Source organism: Nasonia vitripennis, chromosome 5 (assembly GCF_009193385.2).
Source record: "Nasonia vitripennis strain AsymCx chromosome 5, Nvit_psr_1.1, whole genome shotgun sequence".
Classification (NCBI taxonomy): Eukaryota; Metazoa; Arthropoda; class Insecta; order Hymenoptera; family Pteromalidae; genus Nasonia; species Nasonia vitripennis.
The window spans coordinates 15,773,326-15,797,749 of record NC_045761.1 but is presented as its reverse complement, the minus strand read 5'-3'; the positions used below and the strand labels follow the sequence as shown (position 1 = coordinate 15,797,749).

General features: G+C 48.8%; 1 protein-coding gene across 25 annotated transcripts in view; it reads right to left on the bottom strand.

The window, feature by feature from the left end:
* LOC100119689 (electroneutral sodium bicarbonate exchanger 1) overlaps positions 1-10,374 on the bottom strand; it is a 31,933-nt gene extending 21,559 nt beyond the window's left edge. For 19 of the 25 annotated variants that reach the window (XR_001729389.3, XR_004345036.1, XR_004345037.1 and 16 more), the window contains exon 1: positions 2,907-3,262. Coding sequence is in view for 19 of the 25 variants with exons in the window: in XM_016987181.3 (XP_016842670.1) it covers positions 2,907-2,929 (23 nt within the window). In the remaining 6 variants the exon portion in view is untranslated. Of the gene's footprint in view, positions 1-2,906; positions 3,299-8,418; positions 8,731-10,230 lie in introns of those variants that run through there. The other 6 variants (XR_004345039.1, XM_016987188.3, XM_016987190.3 and 3 more) reach the window with 3 other exon arrangements.
* Positions 10,375-24,424: the final 14,050 nt, after the last annotated feature.

Genomic DNA, 24,424 nt, shown 5'->3' with positions numbered 1-24,424 from the left:
CGTCTTTGCGCGAAATTGCTCGTTCGTAAGTGGAGCGCTTCATTATAATGACAATCTAATTATCCTCAGCGGAGGCGGCCAGTGTGTGTACATTTGACTGCAATAAAAGCGTTTGCTCTGAGCGTAATGGCTGAGACGATTATTGCCTCGGGAGCGCATTTACGATCCGACATTAACTCGAGATCTCTCTGCGGCTCTAAGGTCCTTTTTCCAAAACAAGCCCGAGTAGGAGACGTCGTTCGTTCGTTAACGACAGCCGGCAACCGATTCGGCATTTGAATAAACGTCTCTCATTAGCCGAGGCATTTAGGGGCTCGAGTGAGGCTGTACACAAACCGAGGGCCAATGAAAAAGTCCTTGCCGGGTCGCGAAATTTGTCCTTTTCGCCAACAACAACAATAACAACAACAACAACAACAATAACAACAACAGCAGCAGCAGCAACAATAATGACGGCAATAAGACACCGGAGAGCAGTCATGCGACACGTAATCGCGTAATTGAAACGTAAAAGCTAAAGATGAAAATGACAGCCGGTCATATTGTGAGGCACGGCTAGCTGCGCGACGATTTGTCCGCGTGACTGTGACGATGATTGCGCGCGCGATAAAGCTTCTTTGAGCTTCGCATCCAGCATAATAAGCTCTGCAGCGAGTATCATGGAAAGTGCTCTTTATAAGTATACGCCGTTATGTATTGTGAGAAATCCTGCGGAAAATACTTAGCAAGTGCGTTCAAACAAATTAAAACTTACGAATTTCTGGGACAGATTTTCTTGGTTCATAAAGAGAAAATTTACGAAACATGATTTGATAGCACGTATCCAATCTAACACCAACGTTAGCGAACTTTCACAAAAATAAAGTATAGAAGGTACAAGTATACAAGAAAAGGAAACTTCGTTTTTAGAAATGGATCGTTAAAAATAGATGCTGCAGTAAAAAGTTGTCTGTATTTATAAATAGCAAAAGGCACTAAATTTCGAAAAAAAATTGAGACTTATTTCTGGCCAATAAGACGAGCATATCCTGTCTAATGATGTGATGTGACTATTCATTTTTTCAAGCTTTTGAACGCCTAGATCTTTTTGTTTTTTGCTCTAAATGAAAATGCTTGTTCATTTTAACAATGATACAAATTCATGTTTTTTCCAGACAAATAAAGTATTTTTCCTGTTGACGTTCCAAGGGAAGTTTAGAAATGAGGATTTTTTCAAAAGCTACCAACATGACTCAGTTAATTTATAGCAGTATTTTTTTACTCTTCGCGAAACAATAATGTTATCGTCGAGAGAACATCTCTTTACACGCCTCTAATCGCATTCTAAAATCGATGACTAAATTGCCCCAACGATAGATTTGCGGAAGCACCGCGAGAAAAACTGCTCGATCGCAGGCTCCCGAGTTGATAGCCCGACGAGTGCAGGGCCATTAGTACACGCAACATGCTCGCCGCGCTAGAAACAAGAAACCTCGGCGCACTTGCCGCCGCCGTTTAAAGGTGCAACTTGTTACTTGATACTGATATACTCGCGAGGAGCTTTCACGATCGTTTGCATATTTTATCGAGAGACGAATGAGACGATGCCTAATTTGCGCTCGTTCGGTCATTCGCACTTTATGCGCTTCTTATCGACACACGACTATATAGGTGAGAGAGAGAGAGAGAGAGAGAGAGAGAGAGAGAGAGAGAGAGAGAGAGAGAGCTGTACTTTGCGATACGTTTCTCGCGGCATTCTTATCTGTAACCAGCTGTTGAATTCAGTGATCGAGGATGTGGAATTATTTAATCGATCCGGCGCGCACGTATCGCTTCCAATTAGTTCGATGATTAACGCGGCGTGTCTCGTCCCTTCTGACGACCGTGTGCGCGATTTTAACTTGGACATAATTTATCGCGAGTGGCTTTTGTGCGGCATTAAAAAGCTCTAATCGATAGGCGCTTTTGTTAATTTTACTCTGCTCGAACGACCGATGAATCAGCACTGATGCGTCAACTATAGAGCAGATTACTTTTTTTTCAATAAAACAACATGGCAAATGCGACCCTGAACAATTTTACATCGCTGCTTTTTCTTTCTATCGCATTGATTCAGCGCAATCGCCGATTCGAAATTGCAAAACTCGTCAGAAAACAACAAACAACATTGGTATAATGCGAGGACAATTAATTTTCGCATATGTTTATTTTGACGCTTATATACGGGCACAGGTCGCTGGCCCGTGAGTCCGATAATACTATCGGTGCACACGCGCAGCCTGTCAACCAGTTCTGTTTTCCAATTTGAGCGCAAAAAATGTTGTTTTTAAATACTTGCTGCGAACTCGCGAGATTACTTTTTCTTGCGATACTTTGTGAAAAATCACGGTTACGTAACTTTATAAAAGCGTTGCGAGTGCGATTAGTCGAATCGATCGATAACGGTCTAAGTAATCTTGACACTTCAGCACGGCGGGCCGACAACGTGTTCTGCGCACTTCGTGTATGATTTATTCCATCCGAGCGTTATTTTTATAAATAGCCTATACGTTTTTGGCACAAAGCTTGCTCGCGAGTATAATCGAATCAGTCGCGCAGTCGACCACTGAATTGGGCAATGGAATCATACCGCGCAAGCTTCCTTCTGTTGACGAGAAAAATTGAAATAACGGTGTACAGGACGTCCGTCAGTCTTCGTCAACGCGTCGCGTCGTTAAAACGAATATAGTTCAATTCTCGCTTTCGCAATTTGAAAATACCGAGCGCGACACTTGTTTCACTGTGCAGCTCCGTCGCGCACATTATCTCAGAACGCATCCGTTGCACACATCCTATGTGGCTCGCGCGCGAGTGCCCACAATCGGAGCGCAGAATCGATGAATGAAACTCGGTTCAAAAGAGCAGAAATAAAAAACAAAGCTTCGTACTTGTCAATGTGATGATGGCTCATCGTTCCCTGAGCTTTCCAGTTTCGCCTCCGGCACTGAATCGAGGCTCAGCGCACAGAACTCGCGATAACCGTGGAAAATCGAGTTCGGGGACGCCGAAGTGACGATCCTCAAACCAGAGCGCGCTTCTTCACCTTGATGCTCGCGCGACGACCGAGCAACGCCAGCGAGAGGCTGCTGCACATCTTCGGGAGAACGAAGTCCGGAGCGCGCGGCACGTGTGCGCGTCGTGCGATATCGGGCCGACTGCAGCAGTGTACACGACTATGTGCGTCCACGCACCGCGTTGAGCGCCAACTGAGACTTTCTGTGTTTACTTCTCGGCCCGTAGCGACGCTCCGCTGCAGCTCTCTCGGCGCTAGCGCACGAAATGTTGGTGGAGAGAGAGAGAGAGAGAGAGAGAGAAAAAGAGTCTATACACACGCGCTTAATTTGAAAGTCAGTCAGCAGCGGCGTAGTCCGAGCGTCGTTTGATAAGGAGACTCCTCCCCCCAGAATAGCATAGAGCGCTCACGGTCGCAGTGCTCGCGTCGTCTTGTGGAATCCGGCCAAATGGGATATGGGCCGCAGTTGTATATTTACCTAAATTATATGCCATAAGTTTACTTCTCCCGAGCGTCGGCCCGTATGGAAAACAGGGCCCCGCGATATTTTTCTCAAACCGTATAGCTGTTTGTGGTCGAATTAGTCACGCAGCCCACGAGGAATATTATGATAATGCATAAGCTGCCGCCTACCCGCGTTGGACACTTTCTAAAAGTTTCGAGGGCCCGTAAGCTCGGAATCGATGACGCGGATAGATACACAGAAATCTACAGGCGGTAGCTTCGAGAGTGTGAGCACGTTAACCGTATGAATAGATAAACGCAGCCGTAATTTGATTTTCAGCCTCGTGCATACTGTCTGCCTCACTTGCGATGGACTAGCCGAGAGTGTCACATGCGGCTCTTTGAAAAAGCTTTTCCTCGCGACCTATCGACTTTACGATTAATGGTGCACTATTAATTTCGCAACATTCCGGCACGCGATATCATTTATTTTTCAACGCCACGTAACCATCGCCGCACGATACACAGTGTGTGCCGCGGAGAGAAAAAGCAAATCGAGAAAAATAAAAGAGTAGCTGCCGCCGCTGATGCTAAAAGGCTTGTGTAGCGTATGATGCAAAAGGTTCGAAGCAATTTAATTACGCTGAATGAAGCTAATTCCGTAATTCCAGAATTAAGGCTTCAACCTCGCACGGCTATGTATAGCTCGTAATATTTGTATACGAATAACTATGTACGTGCTATGTTATAGCATACGTAATTAGCGTTGATTTACGCGGACTAGGTTATTGTTGCGCTCGTCATACACCCGTGAGAGTCGAGATCCAATGTGTAATTGCCGATAAATGGAGGAACGCCTTTTTAAGTAAGGCTTCGTACAATAAAGCGCCTTTGCAATTCCATTCAGACGGCTGTTTTTTTCTCCTAATTGAATTACAGCAATCTAATAACCATAGTTTCTCACGCGACAACAGATGACTCCGCGCACTGAGTAAAAAAACTTTCAAGTCTCTTTTCTCATTATTCCGTCTTATCCGCTCGGTCGTAAACACATCGCGACGTTCAAGCTTTCCTCTCGCCAGAGCATCGGGAACATCAACAGAGCAGTAAAAAATCAAGAAAAACAACTCGGTATCTCCACGAAAATGTCTCGCCGGGTTACGCCAGCACCTCGTAACACCGCAGAAAACTGCAAGCCGCTTGAGCCAGAAGGCGTGTCGCCGCCAGACATATCGCATGCGAATCGCACGCGGCATCGAGAAGTAGCCGCCGGAAAATCTCGAGCGAGACCCAACTCTCGGACGGTATTATTAATCTATACGTGTATACGCTTCTCTCTCTCTCTCTCTCTCTCTCTCTCTCTCTCTCTCTCTCTCTCTCTCTCTCTCTCTCTCTCTGTTGGTCTGTCGGTGAGAAAAGATACCTGCGAGGGCAGCGGCCGCGCTCTGAAAAGACGGCTAGGCGCATATACAATCTTTCCGGAGCGGTTGGAACTGCTTTAAACCAGAGATAGCTGGTTAATGCTCACCTGTGGGCTCTCGGAGTCGCCGCAGCGGCAATTACACTTACAGCGCCGCGCACGGCAGCGAGTAGCGCAACGAGAAAGCGGGAAAAAATAAATGAGATGCCGATGTCTCATCCGATGATCGTCGCCACGCGTATCGCGCTCGCTCGGCCGGAGATAACGCGAGATTAGCCGCGCAATGGATACGAACGCACCTCGCGGCGAGCTTTTCGAAAAAGAAGCTCGAGAGAGCGTCTGAGCGCTTTTCGAATTCGAAGGTCTGGCGAATTTCGTGGAGCGAGCTCTGATAAGCTTTGCGTCAGCGGATTCAGGCCAATCGAGGTTTTTTCTCGTGACCGATAAAAGTGTCGTAAAAAATTATCTCCTTCGCGAAAAGTTCATTACTGTATACGGCTAATATCGTATGCGCACACGATCCCCAATACCATCGCTCGAGAGAGCTAATTAGAGCGCCTCTCTCTTTCATAAGTACAGAAAAATCCTGTTCTATCTGGATATATGCGCGATGGATAAGCCGTACTCGATGTTGTTTGGATGCGGCGAGCTCAGGTGAGACGAAAGACAAACAACTGCGCGAGTTAAAGTATTTTGTTCTTCGTATTTGCCAAATTCGTTTCCGAGACGCGCCAGCCGCGCACTTCAAGATTATTTAGTTTCGTTAGAGTTTCGCAATTAGTGAGAAGCAGAGAAAACCTTCGAGCTCTTTTCACGTTTGTTTGCACTGGCGATACTCGGCTTTCCGGTCCCGCAGCCTTTTTTCGTAATAAGCGCTCGTTCGAACGCGGCGTCAAAATTACCACTTAGGCGCGTAAAGCAGGCGATACAAATTTTTCTGAAAAACACGTTGGGTGCGGAGTACGGCGGTGTATAGTAGCCGGGCGAGGACTACACTTTGGTGTATAATTACTCGAAGCTTTTGAATATACCCGGCGCTAAACAGATTCTGCGGCGGAGGCGTCTGGCCACGGCCTTTTGTGGAGCCGGCCACAAACTTCCGAGATTCAATATTGATAAAAGCAATGAGATTTATCGAGGCGGTGGCGGTAGTCCCGGGTCTGAAACGAAAGTTTATTCACGAGGTGCGACGTAAATACCTTTATACAGTCGTGCGCGCACTCTCGTCGCAAAAATCTTCTGCCGTGTGACACGGAGAAAAGTTTTGCCCCGAGAGCAGACAATGTAAGTACGCCTAATCTCCCCCCGCTGCGGCGCGGAACGCTTGTTATTCCAACTGGCGGAACTTTTGCCGCGCTTTGCGAAATTCGTCGTAATGAAAAAAAAAAAACTTCCCCTCGCTCTGCGTCGTCGTTGAAAAACAAAATTCCCAGTGCACCGCATTTCAATTTAATTGGATTCGATTGCAAGGCCCGCGAGAAAATAACAATAATTCTCGCGCGCGCATCTCGGGAATAATTATGAAAAAACAATCTGGCGTCGTGCCAGTGTACGGCGTCCGCTATATACTTTCAAAACAATTCTCCGCTACAGGCAGCTAAAAATATAGCAGTGAAAAAGAGCAGCATTGAGAAAAGTCGCGTAGCTGGTTCAAAAATTAATCCCACGTGTGCGCAGCGCCGCATGAGTTCGGACAGCTGCGTACATCAGCCGATGTGTCTACGATTTTATCTGTTCGCGACGTTGTGTCTGTACTGTGTGTAGGTGCGGGTATAGATATATAGCTCAGTGCGCGCGACGAGAGCAGCTCTCGAGAATCAGCAGCGGCACGAAGCCACGTCAATAAGCCATGCTGCTGCAGCGGTGTTTACCTTGAATCGATGTATACAAGAATGTAATTTGTGCTGACAACAAGGTCGAGAGATGAGGCTTTCTAAAATCGATCACAATGCCGATTAGAGCCGACCTTTCTGAATAATATTCTATGCGCAGCGCGCATGTAGATTAGCTCGGCCGATACCCATTTTTCCGATCGCCCGAAGCCTGACTAAGAGCCGCTCTTCAGCGGAATTCTCGAGACGCCTCTATATAGACCTTTATTGAGAAATGTGTATAAGAAAGCAGCTAGGAAACAGTAGTATCGCATGCGGAGCCGATAAGCTCGAGGGGGGTGGGGATCGAGCTATTAAATCATTTATTGTCGTCGCCGAGTGTGTGTGTGTGTGAGAGAGAGAGAGAGAGAGAGAGAGAGAGAGAGAGAGAGAGAGAGAGAGAGAAAACGTCGATTTTAATCTTATCGACAGAAGCGCGCGGGCTCTTCGCGACTGACTGCTCTCGAGGCTCGCGATCACACTCGTTCCGAACACTGAAAGCTGTGCGAACATTGAAAAGAGCTTTGCGCTGTAGAAGAAAGGAATGAGCGATCCCTGTGCTCGATTGGGCTCAAATCGATGATTATCGCCGTGTGACGACAATTTTTTTTTTTTTTTTTTGAGGTTATGTCTACTGCCTCGATCGAGAGCTTCTGCGATGATTCATTCGGAAGTAGAGTGTTTTGAAATTACCCGGCGATTAACTTACGCCGCTTATACGTTCTCGGGAGAGTAGAGTACGAGAGCGTGTAATGAAAATGAATGCGTTATTTTTTTCAAAAAGCGCGCAGTATAGCCGGCTACATTAATTGATATTTCTCAATGCTAAATGAACACGTGCTTGAAATATTAAGTCCACTGCGAAAGCTTATTCAAATACGAGGCTCACTCGGATTCACATCTCTTCGCGGCGGCGCTGCATTTGCATACGGTATTATACTTTGCTCGCATCGCGCGGCGTCCAAAGCTAAAAAGCTATTCTTCATTATACGCGGGTTTCTTTTTTTTACGACACGCCAGTAGCACATCGATAGCTGTCGAGCCAACTACTGCGCGATTCTTATTCGAGTGTTTTATCAAGAGATGTTATAATGCTATAAAGATGTAGATTACTTCGTCTGGACACGTGGTTCCAGCCAAAGTGCGAAGCTTCCGTTCCACTTACATATATCGCTCGCGATAAACTGTGTTTTTTGTTCGATTTGAATGCGTCAGAAAGCAGCAAACGCTCAACTAGAAAATTTGAAACCAAGTTTGTTGTGCAAGAAAACATTCTTCGGAGTGAACATGCCCGCAAGTACGTTGAACTAGAATCTAGTTGTTGCTTTTTTCGCATTGAAGTAAACAATGCTGCACGAAGCTCAACCACGCGGGTTGTGCGAGTTTTAATCACGGCTATTACGCCGTTCGTTTACACGCAGAAGCACTTCTAAAAATAGGTCTCGGCAATCCCCAGCCTCAGCTTATATCAGCCGAAAGTTTCCCCCTCGCTCTAACCTTATTTCTCCACCCTCGAGAGAGAGAGAGAGAGAGAGAGAGAGAGAGAGAGAGAGAGAGAGAGTCAGACAGAGGTCGGCGCCAGAGCAGAGACGCGGGGGTAGTAGGTGGATTCGGAACGATACGAGAGAAAAAGCAAAAGAAAGTAGACTCACCCTTCGCTCGAGCAGAGCCGACTGATAAGGCTTTCGCCGCAGAGCCGCGACGCCGAGAGGTACGAGCCACTCGCGCCTGCCCGGTGCACTTCCTAGAGTCAGGCGCGCATCCTTGGCGGTAGTCCCGAGAGAAGAGCGAAGAAGATCGAAGTAGAGCAGAGTCAGCGGGAGAAGAGAAGAGATCCGCGCAGTAGAGCGGGAGAGCAGTGCTACGTCCTCCTAGAGCTCCGCTTCCTCGTCCTCTCTTGGCTCCAGGCAGCAGCAGCCCGTCATGCACGACGACCTCATCACCATCCTCGCCTCGAGTAGTCCCTGCGATTTACCATACTTTCGTTAGAGAATCGATCGCGAGACACCTTCCTCCTAATCCCGTCACGTGTGCGCTGCTGCTTCGATCCGTTTACGCTCTGCCACCCCCGCGCTTCGGATGCAGTGTACCGAGGGACGATTCACATATGTCGCGGCAATTTTCAATTTCGCACTGCGCTGCGGCAACTTTCGGAAATGTTTACTCCCCGCACGGCCGCGACGTGCGCTTTTGATTGGGATTGTTTGCCGGCTCGAACTGTATACGTACTTTTTGGCGTGCCTGCGTTTTGTTTTCGTTTTATCGCCCGCGCCGATAAGAGAACTTTCCACGAGATGCGTGCCATGGCTTCCGAATAATAGTTTATAGTATTTTCAGAGGCGGCCCTGTGTTATGTCGCAACTACTCGTCGCGAGCTTGAGCCGATCTCCGTCGAGCGCGAATGATCGTTAACGGGCGCCGTTTTCCGAGAGGCTTTCCTCATTTGCATCGCTCGCCGCCGAAATACGCGGGGAATTATCTCGCTCACGCCAAACGCTCGTAAAAGCGCGAGGCAGGAAGCTCGCCGCTCCCGAGGTGTCGGGATTGGGAGTATTCGCGTGATTGCCGCTTTCGCAGACGAGCTGCAAGCTCCGTATAGCATACCGTGTATAGAAAAGCGTTAGGGAAAGAGAGAGAAAGAAAGTGCGACGATCGACCGCCTAAAGCCCCGCTCGCTCGCTCGCTCTCTTTCTCCCCCGGCTTGGCTTTTTATTCCGATTAGTATGTCACGACCTTCTCGAGGCGGCTTACAGCTATTCGCCTTCTTTCACGGCTCGCTTGCTCGCGGACTACTATTCCGCTTTCGTGCCCTTTTCTCTCTTATATCCTCTCCGAGGCGAAGACGTGAAAGGAACTGCGCGAGCTTGCGCGACTACGAGGAAGTGCGGCTAAGAGAGCATCGTCTTTCTATTCATAGTCACGGGAGAGAGCGGAATGAAATTAAAAGTTTTCATATCGAGCGAGCCCGGGATTCGCGCTGTATTGTGCACGGCACACGCGCTAAGGTCGAATAGAGCGACTTTAGAGCTTTTATTTTTACGTCGGTCACGCGCTCGTTCCGCAGCGTGTCGCGCCGCCGGCGGTGGATTCGTTTTTCCTCTGCAAAGGTTTCATTTCACTCATCATTACGGAGCTCGCGCATGCATCGGTCGATCAAAAAAAAGAAAGACCGGGTCGGGCTGACGTTTCAATTTCCCGGACACGAATATCGAGCCGTAAAGCTGCAAAAATCTCGTTAAGCCGATAACGCGGCGGCGCTATTCGAAGGATCCATCTCGGGCAGTTGGCGCTATGGTCACGAATGACAGTTGCTGCAGACCTGATTCGTAATACGCGCACATTTGGAAGAACGAGGATAGCAGACCGAGGGCGTCCTGGCAGCGCGGAAACTCAAAAAAAAAACGAGTAATCAAGTAAAACACACACACGCACACACACACACACACCGGTGACTCTAGTGTTACCCAGTAAAGGGAGCAGCGACGACGGCGGCGGCAACGCCAAGGATCGACGACAGCTCCGGCGACGGCTGCACCACTTGACCACACATATGTGCGGGGCTGAGAGAGGACACGACAGTCGCGTGTCCGCGAGTACGCGAGACTACTGCCGTGTTCTAGGCGGCGACGATAGCGACAGCAGCAGCAGCAGCAGCAGCAGCAGCAGCAGCTCTGCTCTGGGTATTGATCTTGGCGGTGGCAGCAGCAGCGGCGGCGTGTGGATGGGGCGCGTGCGACGCGCAGACACCAGCCAGCCCGAGCGGAGCTACCCCCTGCCAAACGGAGAGCTTGCGGGTGAGAGAGAGAGAGAGAGAGAGAGAGAGAGTGAGAGAGAGAAGCGGAGCTTGCAGATGTGCGCAGCTTTCGCACGCGTCTCTCTCTCTCTCTCTCTCTCTCTCTCTCCTTGGAGTGAATTTTCACTCCTCCCGACCAAATGGATGGATTTTGTTTTTCTATAGTTGACCGAGCTTTCAACGCTCTCTCTTTCGCCAGCCTGAGGAGGCGTGCTTGCGGAGAGGAGCTCGAAGGTCCGAGCAGCGGAAAAGGCGGTGCTTAATTAAACTAATGCCTTTCTCTATGCAAAGATTTCACTTTGCCGAGTGTTCTCCGCGAAAACAGAAAAGGCCCAAGCGAAAGCTCTTTTTTCAAAAAGCTTCGCTATACCCATACAACGCACGGCAAGTTTACAAGCGCTGCCAACATGAGAACGTCTCGGGCGGCGGCTCACGTGGCCAATCGTGTAGCCGGGACTGTCGCGATTAGGATTAACTCGATAGTCCATTCTCGCCGTGAGGCATAGGCTATGTATAATGTGCGCCCCGCAGGAACCCTCGAATTTCCATAACGCGCAAAGCTCGCGCGTATGGACGCAGAGTGTTTCGCCGTGTCGTCGACGTTGCCCGAACGTCGCGCGGTTTACCTACAAAAATCTAAAGATATATCGATTTCCGCTGCTGGTCCTGAATTATTTAGCCGTCCAAATTTAGGCGAAGCCCCCTTTCGGTGTAACATTTTCATTGGCAAAGCGCGAGGAAAAAAGCTCTTGAAATATATATATATATATATATTATATATATATATATATATATATATATATATATATATATATATATATATATACACATCTTTCGCGGAGTATAACATCTGCGCTGGAATCGAAGACTATTGATCTATAGCGATTGAGAGAACGCGAAGGCTGATAGCGCGTGTGAAAACACTGCTCCTTTTTCCTCTCTCTCGTCGAGCGTTGCAAATCCAGATCAAGCTTACAGCGTGCGCGTGTACGTGTGTCTCGTCGGGATAAAAGGGCAACGTCCAGTCTGGCCCCTGGCGGTCGCCGCGGGGACCCTCGGGGGAGAAAGGCTGAAGGCTCCAGCTTGACCATACCGCGTAGAAAGACCGAGAACGAGCGCAAAAAAGAGGTCCTCCTCGGACGCGTGTGCGGACTCGAGAGTGTGCGTCGTCTGCTGTGTGCTGCCGCCGTAGCGATCGATGAAAATTACACGCGGTGCGCGGCGGCAGGGCGTTTGCACGATCGACGCGACATATATATATGTGTGTGTGTGTGTGTTTGGAAACGTGTGCGCAGAACGAGAGAGGGAAAATGCTGCTGCTATACTGTTGCGGGGAATGATAGGCCGCCGAGCCGTATGTCATTTGTCTATTTTTGGGGGGAGGAAATGATCCCTCTTTTTCTCTTTGAGCTCGCCGAGGGAAAGGGAGAAAGTCACTGATGAAGGGGATGGCGGACTGATGGCTGGCACTGGCAGCGGCTGCGGAACTCTGGCTTTCTCATTGCCGGCTCTTGCTTGATTCTATACGAGCGAATTGCAGATTTTTAAATTACAGGATCGACTGTGCGTGTGTGCCGAAAGACTTTTAGATTGGATTAGCTATTGAATTTCTACTTTTTTCTGCTGCGAAGTCGTGCGCAATTCAGAACGCGCTAAAAATAAAAATATCTTTGCTTTCGACTGAATCGTATGGATGATCGAGAGATCCGCTCACTATGTAGATATATAACTGTTTTGATCATTTAAAAAGTCTGACTCTGCGTACTTACTCTTTCTCGCTAACAAATTATGATTTTCATATTGTAAGCTGGGATGATAATTTCCTTGCATTAATGCAAAAACAACAACCGCGTTTTGTGCGTTAAAGAATTTCAAAAACGTTTCACAGATATTTTTATTTTTCCAGTTGGTACCAGTAGCGCGAGTCGATATGCCGTTAGTGTTGGCTGGTAATAAGTGGAAATTTTCAGAATTATGCAGTCTCGCTGAGGGTAAGTGGCCTTTTAACGATAACTAGCTCGCAGTAGGTAAGGAAGATATTTGCATTACCGACTTTATTATTCGACCTACTCACAGGTGTCCCTGAGTCCATAATGTGTTAGCACGAATCTTTGTTCGTTCTTAAACCAAATATAAATCTTTTAATTGTTATTGTTGAAAAAGTTCCTGAGTAAATAAGCGTACAAATAATATACAGAGACTCATTCAGTAGAACATAAAAAAGTGTACATTTATATTTAGATTATTCATAGCCGATATTTGTTTGTAATGTTTTAACAATTTTGAAAATGAAATTATATTTAGATTGAAATCATCAGAATAAAAAAATGCAACGAGTGTAAAATTGAAGCATAAATCACCAAACGTACAAATTCGAACTACGATAACTAAAAATCATACGATATTTTAGAATCGGAAAATTCCTGCGTACACTTTTATTAAAATATTTAATTTACATAAGAAGTATTTAATTTAATCAAATGCTCACAATTATAGTTTGAGTAAACAATTCTTGGCAAAATTAATTTTGCAAACAGAAATCATTGATACTTTTGGTTCCTTTTTGTGAGAATGTTAAAAAAATATAATTTAGATAATTTTAATAAGCCACCAAAATCAAATAAAAGTATACCTATTCCCAAAATCACGAAAACAGCTAGTAGAGTAAAATTATAGTATTTTGTAGCTTACAAGATAGTATAATCAATCATATAATTACTTCAAAGCCTACCTAATTGCATAAAGACCTCCTACTCAAGGATCTCAAATTGTAACTAATTGAACATCAATAAAAAACGTGAAAAATCGAGTTAGGCCAAACTTGTGTTATTTTTATAATAGAAAAGGAATGTTTTTTCGAAATGTTGAAAAAAAAACCGCTGCGCCAATTCTTTGGCTCGTAGCTTCTTTCAACTAAATTTATAGTTCCAATAGATAAAATATTGTTCAAATGTACAGTATATTAATATTTTTTAAATATTTTAAATCTTAATTATTTCACTGAAAGGGCAGTTTTCTTAGCAAAAGACTATGGTAATCAGAAAGATCCGATCACAATCTTTAAAATAGGGGACCAGTGACACTTAGAGGGGTGAGTAGGCTCTCTGCAATCGCACCGACTAGCTGTTAGACAGGCGCTGTTTCCGTCCACCGCTGGTCACAACATCAAATCATATAATTTTCATGAAGAAAAAATTTTAACCTCAATTACTGAAATAGTAATTTTCAGTTATATAGGGTATACACTATACAAGGTGAGAAAGTTAGAATTTGAATTTTAATACCTTTTACACGAATCAAATTGATAAGCTGCATAAAGAACTTAGCCGAGGTAAGCAAAAGATCTATCTTTTCCCAAAGCCTTTTTACTCTCGTAATCGTACGACATAGAAATGCCTTTTTTTTTATTTTTAGCTCAAAAACTAGTCCCCAAAATGGCTTAAAATTTTTACAGCAAATAGATATTATATGATTTTTTGTTATCATAAATTTGTTAAAAACGTTTGACGACTTAGTTTTGGAGATTTTTATTTTTTTTTTTTTAAGAGTCACCATTTTTATCATATAATTTGAACGGAATGGCGAATCTAGAAAATCTTACGGGAAAAAGTAGACAATTTAATGCTCTTTCAGAAACACTTGCTAAATTCATTGTATAAATCGTATCATTAAAAAAAAAGCATGTAACAAGTAGAATTTTAGTTCGCCTTCAGTCTGCCTGATGCAGAGAAACATTCAAGTGGGCCTCTGATTTCAGTTTCACCTCAGCTGATTATTCGTTTTCAATAAATTAAGTAATCAAACAATTAAAATCAAAATTGCTGTTGAGCTATCCCGATGAACTGATTGTTCTGAAATAAAGTATGTAATTTATTTGGATAAACGTTTTATTGTGTGATTTTCAAAAACTCGACATTTGATTGGCCATTGTTATCAAACAATCTGGAACATCAAACTCGTCCTCTTGGCGTCAAGAAAGGCCAAACATTTTGAGGCCCAACGTTTCTCTGAATCCGGCGCAAAAGCGCATCGTCATCAAAAACGCGCGTGCGTAACATAATAGAACACCCGTCCAATTTGGTCGTCTAGATTGCCTATCTCTATCCGAAAACTCGTCGGCAGTAGGCGAAAATTGCTGGAGTTAAAAAGTCTCGGCCGTCAAGCATAACACGGCGAAGAATGGGAGACTCGAAGCTGTTAGAATCGTCGGTTTTTCGGACGTCTCATTCACTGCGCGCCGGGTCGCGCGACGACGTGCCCCTCGTCGCACCAGCGATCACTGGGATCTTAAGAAAACACACGAGTAGGCCAATAATGACCGGGCCCCCGACGCGCAAAGCTTTTCACTCCGAGCGTCATAGCGCTTGAGGAGAGTCCCTCGAGAGAGAGAGAGGGCGAGGATCGAGTGGAAAAAATAACACGGAAGCGGTCCCGAGAGAGAGAGAGAGAGAGAGAGAGAGAGAGAGAGCTAGGCGTTCGTCACAGGACGCGAATATCAGATAAGGAGATAAGACGCGGCAGATACGGTAATTCGAGGCTTTCTTCACCTGAGAATTAAGATAAGTGTGTGCTCGCTCTCTCGCTCGCGCGCGCGCGAGGAAAAGAGGTATGAGGTACGGGCAGAAGAGCTGAGACGAGAGCGGACGAGGCAGGAGAGTAAATACTTTTCTGTGTTTGACCACCGAACGCAAACCGACGCTCCCTTTTTCCTCTCTCGCGAGCTATAATCGTAACGACACACGTCAAACACGCGGAGAAATAAAGAGTTCGCGGAGAGCGAGTGTGTAGTGCAGACGAGAGAGCAGGGCTTATCGAGCTCGGCTTAACGACCAGAAAGTACATCGGGATTCGACACGTGTAACTTGCTGCGCGTACGCGCGCGTATGGCTCATATCATAACCTCTAGCTCTCTCTCTCTCTCTCTCTCTCTCTCTCCCGCGGCCGCTTTTTTCGCTCGCGGAGCAGATAAGGAAACGCCGCGTGTGCGTACGCAGTGTCGTGTTATCTCGGGTTACTACATTGCAATTACGCCGGAGAGAGCCGCGCAAATAGCACAACCGAAGAGTGTACATTTATAGCGGATCGTCTTTTTTCTCCCTGTGCGCACATATAAGTACACCGCTGTCTCGTTGCTCCGATTATCCCGGCGTGTATTAAGAGAGGGAGGGGGCATTTTATAGCCGCTCGCAGAAGATTCTCGGCTGACGGTGCAGGTTTACGCGGACTGGTTATGAAATTTTACGACATCGGATGAGCCGATCTCCGCTGATTTGATTGATAAAATTTTGCGTAAGCTGCGCAGCGCACCGGTGCGCAGGATTTTCCGAAAAGAGGCTTTTCGAGAGCGCACGGCTCTCTCTCTCTCTCTCCCTCTCTGTTTGCACTGCACTTGCCTGAGAACTGTCCAAAAGCCCGCACGACGTTTTTCCAAGCCTCTACTCCGGCAAATATTGACAGCTCCAGCTCGCTCCCTCTCTCTTTCGCTCTCTCGTCCTTTTCAAATTCAGAAAGGACTTTTCCAGCTGAATCGGCATGGCTGCGTGCGCGCATGTCGAAATTTCACGATCGAAGCGCGCTGCTGCCACACACGAAAACACGAGTGTTAATTGTTTATTTACGACGGGGCAGTCGCCAGCTTGTGTTTCTCTTTTCTCGTCTCCTCTCGGCCGTCGAAGCGTGACGAGAGGACGCCGCGTGTGTTCCCACGAGCGGGAGATGGACCTTTTAAGCCTCGACGAGATTAAGCAATCAAAGAGCCGATGTCGTTTTGATAGCGATGCTAATGCGCATCGCGCGCCAAAGCGGCTGTTAAACGCTAATTCCGCTCTCGAAAAAAGGTGCGTGTATAAATATACGAGATATGAACAAAGGGACTATTGTACTCTGAATGAAAATTTGAAATATATCGATACGCGCGCAGTTACGCGCTTTACAGTTACATTGGGAAACGATGGAATGCGAACCCTCGGTTCGTTAATTTAACGCCGGACGAGTTTGCGGCGGTAAATTCAAGCGTCAGATATTTCCACGGTATTTAAAAACGCCTCGCTCGCTGTGCGCCTAATAACGACTGTGTGTATTTATAAAATCGTAAAATGCCCGCGCGTATATAACGAAATTAAGACTTTTTAGCGAGTAACTGTCCGTGCGTTTGCGCAACCAGTTACGTGTAACTACGCGCGGCCGATTAAATTTTGAGAAATTGCCACATCTTCAGAAGCTCGCGGAATGTTGATTCGCTGCAATAGCTCATATTTTGCCGCGATAATTAACCATCGCGGAGGAAAAATAAGAGACGATCGCGGGAGTGAGTCTTGCGCCCGCGATATCGAATTCCCCTGCTTGGGCGCCATTCGTCCTCCCCGACTCGTCAGTGATGCGAAACCCGAGAGCTCGCGATACGCGTACGTGTGTGCGTAGGTATAAGAAAGTAGAGACCGGTGGCGCGGATTCTAATGGACGACGATGATCGTCCGAATCGATCTCGACGACTCTCTCACGCTGCCGCATTCGAAAAATTCCGGGCATCGCCGCGATCGCCCTTGCGAAAGCCTGTCACAACAGGGCCCTAACGCGAGCGGACGTCTCGCTGGCTCGCGAACTATATTAATAAGCGGGAGAGACGTATCCGCGGGCGAGCAGAGAACCCACTCGACCGTGGCGAATCTTAATCCGATTTCGCCGCCGCCGGATCTGTATCGGATCGATCTCGGCTCGCGCGCGCGCTCGCGGGTTGCGAGATTCTCCCTCGGGACGGCGAGATACGTCCGCGTAATTTCGGGCGAATTTCTCTCTCCTACACTCTCTCTCTCTCTCGAGGGGGGGGGGGAGAAACGAGTTTGCTGCGCAGGATCGATGTCGTCCACCGATCTCCCGAGCCGATACAGCGATCGGCTCGGTCGATCCGATCGCGCCGTGTTAAATGGAGTAGCAGCGCTTAGGCAAATTTCTTTAATGGATTGCCCGGGCTTAGCCCTTCGCCCGATGACAGCCGCGCGACGTTTCAATAATCGCGAGCCGGTTCGACGTTTTACGCAATGTTATTGCGGATTTTCCGCTCTCGATTCCCACAGCCTCGTGTATCAACGCATTAGCAGGCTCCGCGATCCATCAGCGCGCGCAGCGGTCCGTAATCACGAGGGAACAATGGGAGCTGGAATTCCTCGGGTCCAAGTTCACAGCGCTCATCCGGCGTTCCCACCGACGGCCGCGGCCGCTCATCTAAAGTGTAACCAAAGAGGCAAATAAGAGGAAGATGTCGGGGGAGCCGAGGCAGCCGAATTAAAAGGACGAACTTTGACACTCGAAATTGAAGTGCTGCTGCTGCTGCTCTTTGTAAGATAATGAGGTGGGAGGAGGAGTAGGAGCGCGGCCAACAATGGGGCACTTATGGGCGCTTCGGCGCGAGCGCCAAGTCACGCCAATCATCGTGTCACTCGAGCCAATTAAACGCTTTGCGCTAATGCGCTAACGCGACTGCAATCTCGGCTCGATGGGAAAGACGGCCGCGCGTCGAAGCTATATCGAGAGCCCGATTGAACGGAGGAAAAAAAAGAAGATCGCGCGCGATACCGGAGTAGAGGACGACTCGCCGGGGTTGTAATGTTGTATACACACGAGTGCACTCGACGTCGACACGCGGGAGAGCCCGCGCGAGAGCGAGTTTATTTGTCATTCTCGTCGCGTACCGGCGATTAATCGCCTCTTTGACATGTCAGCAGCAGCGGTCAGAAAGCCGCTCGAGTGTGCGCAAACGAAGAGGGAGAAGTCGAGAAGAAGAAGAAAGTTCTCAGGGAAGTGTATTATAGCGATTCCACTCATATTGTATGTATTCCACTTACAGGAACTAGCCCGTGTCGCGCGCGCTCGCGACTCACCGTAAAAGAGCCAGGTGGATATCGCGCGGACGATGTACGCAGTGGGAAACAGAAACACGCGGCGCGAGCCCGAAAAGTGGCATTCTCTCTCTCTCTCTCTCTCTCTCTCTCTCCCGCGTGCGTGTGCGTGCGTGTTCTCCCGGAGCGCGCGGACGGCCTGGAAGAGAGCAACACAGTCCCTCTCTCTCTCTCTCTCTCTCGCTCGATAATCGACGAGAGGATGCGCGCTCGACCGCCGAAGCTTATACCCGCTCGAGTGTTTAAGCGCTTGTACAAATAGAATACAAAGCGCCGTTCAAACAGCGGCTAAAAGGTTTGAGTTGTAACGCGCTCGAATGCTCGGCACACAGGCAAACAGATACATACCGGCCGAGAGGAGGAGGAGGAGGAGGAGGAGGCTGCTGCTGCTGCTGCTGCTGCTGCAGCTCTCTTCCGGCTGATGCGCTTCGACGCCATTTCGGTAGCGAGAGGACGCATTGCGTCGATCTACATACGCATGTGTGCAGCTCGGCCCGGACGAGGGGATTCCCGGAAAGAGGTCAGGACGGTGAATGGAGCAGCGTAACGAGATGGAGAGCCGGGATAATCGCGCGCCGGTCTCTGCACTCGCATAATGTGCGGAGAAAAGCTCGAGCCGGCCGTTGACAACTTGATGCTCGCGCTCAGGTAGACCCCATGGGGCTGCTGACCAGGGATTCCCCTTCCGAATGTCTCTTAACCGACCGTGTATCCGCCGGGCCATTACCTCTCCGACAGAATAAACGCGCCTTCTCTCTTTCTCTCGCTCGCTCGCTCACCTGGCTCTGCATCGGGCCCTATGACAAATTCAAAAATATTTGTGGGCTCGACTCTGGCTTTTCTTTGCTTTTCCTCTCCTCGTCCGTGCGCGTGTGTGTTTGTGCGTGTCCGCGCAGCTCTCTCGCAAAACTCGGAGTCGATCTAGTCGCGAAAAAAATAATGGGACCGCCTCGATTCATCAATAAGCTGCGAGAAAGAGATTTAAAAGGCCAAATATTGACTGGAAAAACGAGAGAGGATAATTGCGAGAGCCGCGGTAGGTAAATCGATCGGCAACAGCCGAAAAAGATCTCTCGCTGCAACAGGTTAAGTCATGCCAGCGTTGCCAGCAGCGCCGGCCGAAGGGGATAATTATCGGGCGCGCGACGGGTGGTACTTTTTGCGCGGACTCTGTGCGACAGAGAGAGAGAGAGAGAGAGAGAGAGAGAGAGAGAGAGAGAGAGAGAGAGAGAGAGAGCGGAGCGTGCGAAATCGCTAATAATTTTGCGCGAGCGCCTCCGGCCACGGTTGCGCGGACGCGTTAATCTGTCAGCATTAAGGCGACGACGAGCCGGAGGAGAAAACCAATAACAACAACAATAGAGCGCTCTCATGAAGATTAGCGCGACGAACGTGCGAGGCGGCTGATGATGCCCCCGATGGGTTGCCTACTGTCATTACCGTGGCTTTAGGGCTCCGTGGCCGCGTGTCGTTAGTCACCTCTTTTCACGGCCGCAACGCATATAAATCATTTTTCCAAGAGAACTAGCGAGCGCAGCCGGAAAATCATCGCGCTATGATTTCGGCAAGTTGTAAATTTTGATGAATCGAGCGGCTGCGGTCGTGCGGCTGCGTAATAATTGCAAAAAAGAAGCCCGCCGCCGCCGATGATTTATGCCGTTTGGCCCTCTCGCCTCGGAGGTGGTCAGGAGAAAGAAAGAGAAAACATGGGAGGAGGAAGATGGCGAGGCTCGGCCTTGCACCTATATCCTCCTGCCCGGCTGCTCGGCCGTTTCCTAGCCATGTGCTCCTATGTGCGGGCATTTCTGATTTTTCACGCGCTCGGATGCGGGTGGCCGCTGCTCGATTTTGGCGAACGATCTCGCTGCTCTAGCTGCCTTTGTGCTTTCGGGCAAGTTTCCACGGCTGGTCGGCCCCCTCGCATCCGCCTCGGCGCTCCGTGTCTGCTGCACTGGCTACTAGACACACCGAGGCGTTTTACACTTACTCATCTTCCGGTGCTGCTCGCGATCTGCTTCTCCGTCTCCCCCCCCCCCTCTCTCTCTCTCTCTCTCGATCCACAACGACTTTTTCCTGCAAATCATGACAGCTTGAGAAATCATCGGGCCTCTCGCTCTCTGTCCTAGTTCGCTCTTTCTTCCTCCACTGGCGCGGCTGCTGCCTCTCTTTTTTCCCTGCCCGCCGCGAGAGTCTGCTCTCCGTCGTGCGCTTCGTTGTTTCGTTTTTCGTGCCGCGGGACACGATCGCCATATAAGCCTCGAGTAAATTGTGATGATATACGCCCATAAATAACTCGGCCAGCCAGCCAGCCTCTTTCTCTCTCTTTCTGTGTATGTATACACACTACACGCGCGCGTGTACGCGAAATCGCTCGAAAAGCTCTCCGCCGCGTGCAGCTGCAGCGTCGCGCAATAGAGGAGCGAGACGCGCGACAAATTATATTACGTGCCGTCGCGAGTCGTCGCTCGATGTCTCTCTCCCTCTCTCTGTCTCTCTCTTTCACTTTCGTCGCGAGCACGCGCGCGTATACTTAATTGCCGCGCGAGATTCGCTTTTAATTTATCGGCACCGCGCGCGCTTTCCCTTTTCGCAGACAATCAAAGCCTTTAGAGGGTATACTCCACATGCCGAGATGCCGCGGATGGCTGACAATGTTGCAATCGAAGTCGCGGCGCGCGCAAAAAAAGGCCGACGAAACAATTACGCGCGAGACTGGCTCAACCGTTACGAGGATAAATTATAATTGTGCCTCGTAAATAAAAGTGTGATTTTGCAAAAATAAGCGCAAGTAGCTGCTGCGGCCGCTGGATGTGAGTTACGGGTTATTACAATGCCATAATGTGCGCCTGTTTTTCGCGCCGATTATCGCGCGTGATTTATCCCGCGATTTCGCTAATTAGAAGACGATAAACCTTCGTTGGCGTACTTTGACTGACGGATGATTTTCCCGATGTAAATCACCGTTAGGCATAACGAAATAGCCATCACTCTCTCTCTCTCCCACTCTCTCTCTCTCTCTCTCTCTCTCTCTCTCTCTCTCTCTCTCTCTCTCTCTGTCGATCTCCGCTCCCAAATCGAATCAACATTCAACGTCGACGGCCACCGCGACATCGGCACTAGGCCGTTAATCCGCTGGATTAGCCGCCGTCGAGAGCCGATCCGAGAGAGAGAGAGAGAGCCGGAGGCCGAGTCTCTTTTTTGCGCGCGCCCCGCGATCGGCCGCGCCACCCACGATCGATTCATTAGCGCTCGGCAGGGCGCGCCCTTACGCCACCATCAATATCCGGGGAATAACCTCGGACGCCACGGGGCAGATAGCCCGAGATACATGTGTATAAACTCGCTCCCCGTTCCGTTATTACGTTGCTCTGTGTGTGTTATATACAGGCGCACATCGAAAAAATTCATACTCACGCTCGCTCTTTATTTTGACGCGCTCGCTGTGTGCGATATTCCGTGAGCGGCGATGGCCGAGGCGAGCCGGAGCTCGGAGGGTTTTATTAATAGCGCGTAGAAAACCGGAAAGATTCGGAATTCCTCATTGACAAAATAGAAGAAGCTACGGGTAGCCGCTAGAGAGTCGTAAAGAGCCGATCGCGAGACGTTCTACACGCTCGTATAGGACTGATTCATCGATCGCCGCTGCGCTACTAATTAACCAAGCGATCCGGTTCCTCCGCGCGATCGCAGCTGGCGAGGCGCGCGCGCGCCGTCTCTTATTCTGTTCCTCTCTCTCTCTCTCTCTCTCTCTCTCTCTCTCTCTCTCTCTCTCTCTCTCTCTCTCTCTCTCTCTCTCTCTCTCTCTCGCTCGCTCGCTCTCTCGCTCTCTCTCTATTGCTGTGGCTCGATAATTTGTATTTAATTTGCGCGTTTTTATGCTCCTTTCGAGAGTGAGGTATTAAATATAGCGGATCGGGAATCGTGATACCCCCTTTATTTCCTCCCGATGTTTTTTGTAACGGAATTCCTGCGGCGTCCGATGCTCGGCTCTCTCGCCTCTGGAATTATTAAAACGGGATAAAGAATTTTTGACAGCTGAATCTGGTGTACCGCGAAAAGCCCGCGGTAATGATTCACGTAATGTGCTCCAGCTCTGTCTCTGAGCTGTCGAGTCTGCTTATATGGCCGGGCATCGCGTCGCCCGCTGATTGCAGTCGTGGGAATATGACAACAGCCGGAAATAGTCGAGGCGCTATACGCTATATGGACGTAGGTGTTTTACGAGGTGAGGAATTTCGGAGCTGCGCCGGAGATTACCTGCTAGTAGTGTGTGTGTGTGTGTGTGTGCGTGTGTGTTTGAAGTGCGCGCGGAAGCGAGGTTGATTGATTCATTCTTTTCTTTTTTTGGACGGATGAGGTGTTCCTGGCTCTCGCCCGCCTAGGTATACAGAGACGAGAGATATCGCGGCGGCTCCCCTTTTTTGCGGCCGTGAAACATCGCTTCATCGGCTAATCGAATTTCTCGACGATTGTGTCGGGGCCTAAACGCGTGGACTTAATGGCGTGTTAACCGCAATGTTGAGCAATGTTACGCGCGCGCCGGAGATAAATCCTCGACGCGCGTATGTGTTCTTTTGATGAATATTAATAAAAAATCACATCATCTCTCCGGCGCAGCCGTTTCCGATGAAGGTGTTAAAGTAACGCGCGTCGTAAATAAGCGGCGTTTCCTCATTCGATGCATTATTCATAGAGCTTCACATTGCATAACAGCATAACGGAGCCAAGGGCAGGCACACGTCGCAGAAGGGACGAGAAAATTAAAAATCTGTTACACTGTATTCGATATTTTCTCGAGATGAAGACGTAATTCACGGGGTGAGCTCGCTTTTTTCCAAGCTGCTGCCTTCCGAGAGAGAGAGAGAGAGAGAGAGAGAGAGAGAGAAAGAAGGAATATAGAGGACGGGAGAGCGAGAGATGATCGTGATCGATAAAGATGCCCGCGCCCGGGACTTTGGCGCACGTTCTCGGGGCACGTAATTACCCGGCATTATTAAAACATATCGGGAGGCGCGCGAGCGCGCAGGCCAGGGCTCGAAGAAACGTATGAGCCCATTAGCCCTAGCGATGGCTAATTAATCGGGGCAATTAAGCGGGCCCCGGGCTGCCCCGGCGACACGATGAACTACGCAGCCTCGCCACGCTGCGATTTATTAATATCTAATCTCCTTCTCTCTCTCTCTCTCTCTCTCTCTCTCTCTCTCTCTCTCTCTCTCTCTCTCTCTCTCTCTCTCTCGGCTCTTGCTTTTTTCGCCCCGAGACATCAAGGGTGCTGCAGCAAAACACAACAAGCAGACTTTTTTCGCGATATCGTCGTGCGCGGCCGATAATTAATACGAAACGACGAGCTCTTATTGATGACTCGGAGGCATTCCTCGCGCGCACAATCAATTCAGCGCGAGAGGAATTCCCGATGCGGACAAAAGCTCCATCACGTAAGTATAAGGTCGGGCTCGCTCGACGCGAAAAAAATCGGCCATTCAAATGCCGACGCGCCGACATAATGAACGAGTAGGAAGTGGTATGTGTAGTAGCGTACAATACACATCGTTGAGGCATTATTAAATTCGCATTAGCCGCGCAGCGCGTTATATAATTGATGCGGCGGATCTCTCCCGGCGAAGGCGCAGGTGGCTGTCTCGTCGTCGTGTGTCGGCTATACAGCGAATAATACGCGCATTCACCGAGTTACGTACGCGCTTGTGGCGCAGATATAGCCAAGCGTGTATAAATAGAGCGGAGCGAGGAGGGCAGGGTATATCGATTAATATTAGTAACACACCGGGGGGAAGGCCGGCGTAATTGATTAGCCGGGGCCGCCGGTCATTCATCTTGATACGCGCTGCGGCCGCCCATGGCACATTCGATGACGCGCGCGTCCTCTCCTCTCCCAGCTTGCATTGCACCGGAGAGATGATAATCACCGCGCGCAGTCTCGGTCCGTCCCGGCGACTAATGAAAACATTAAGT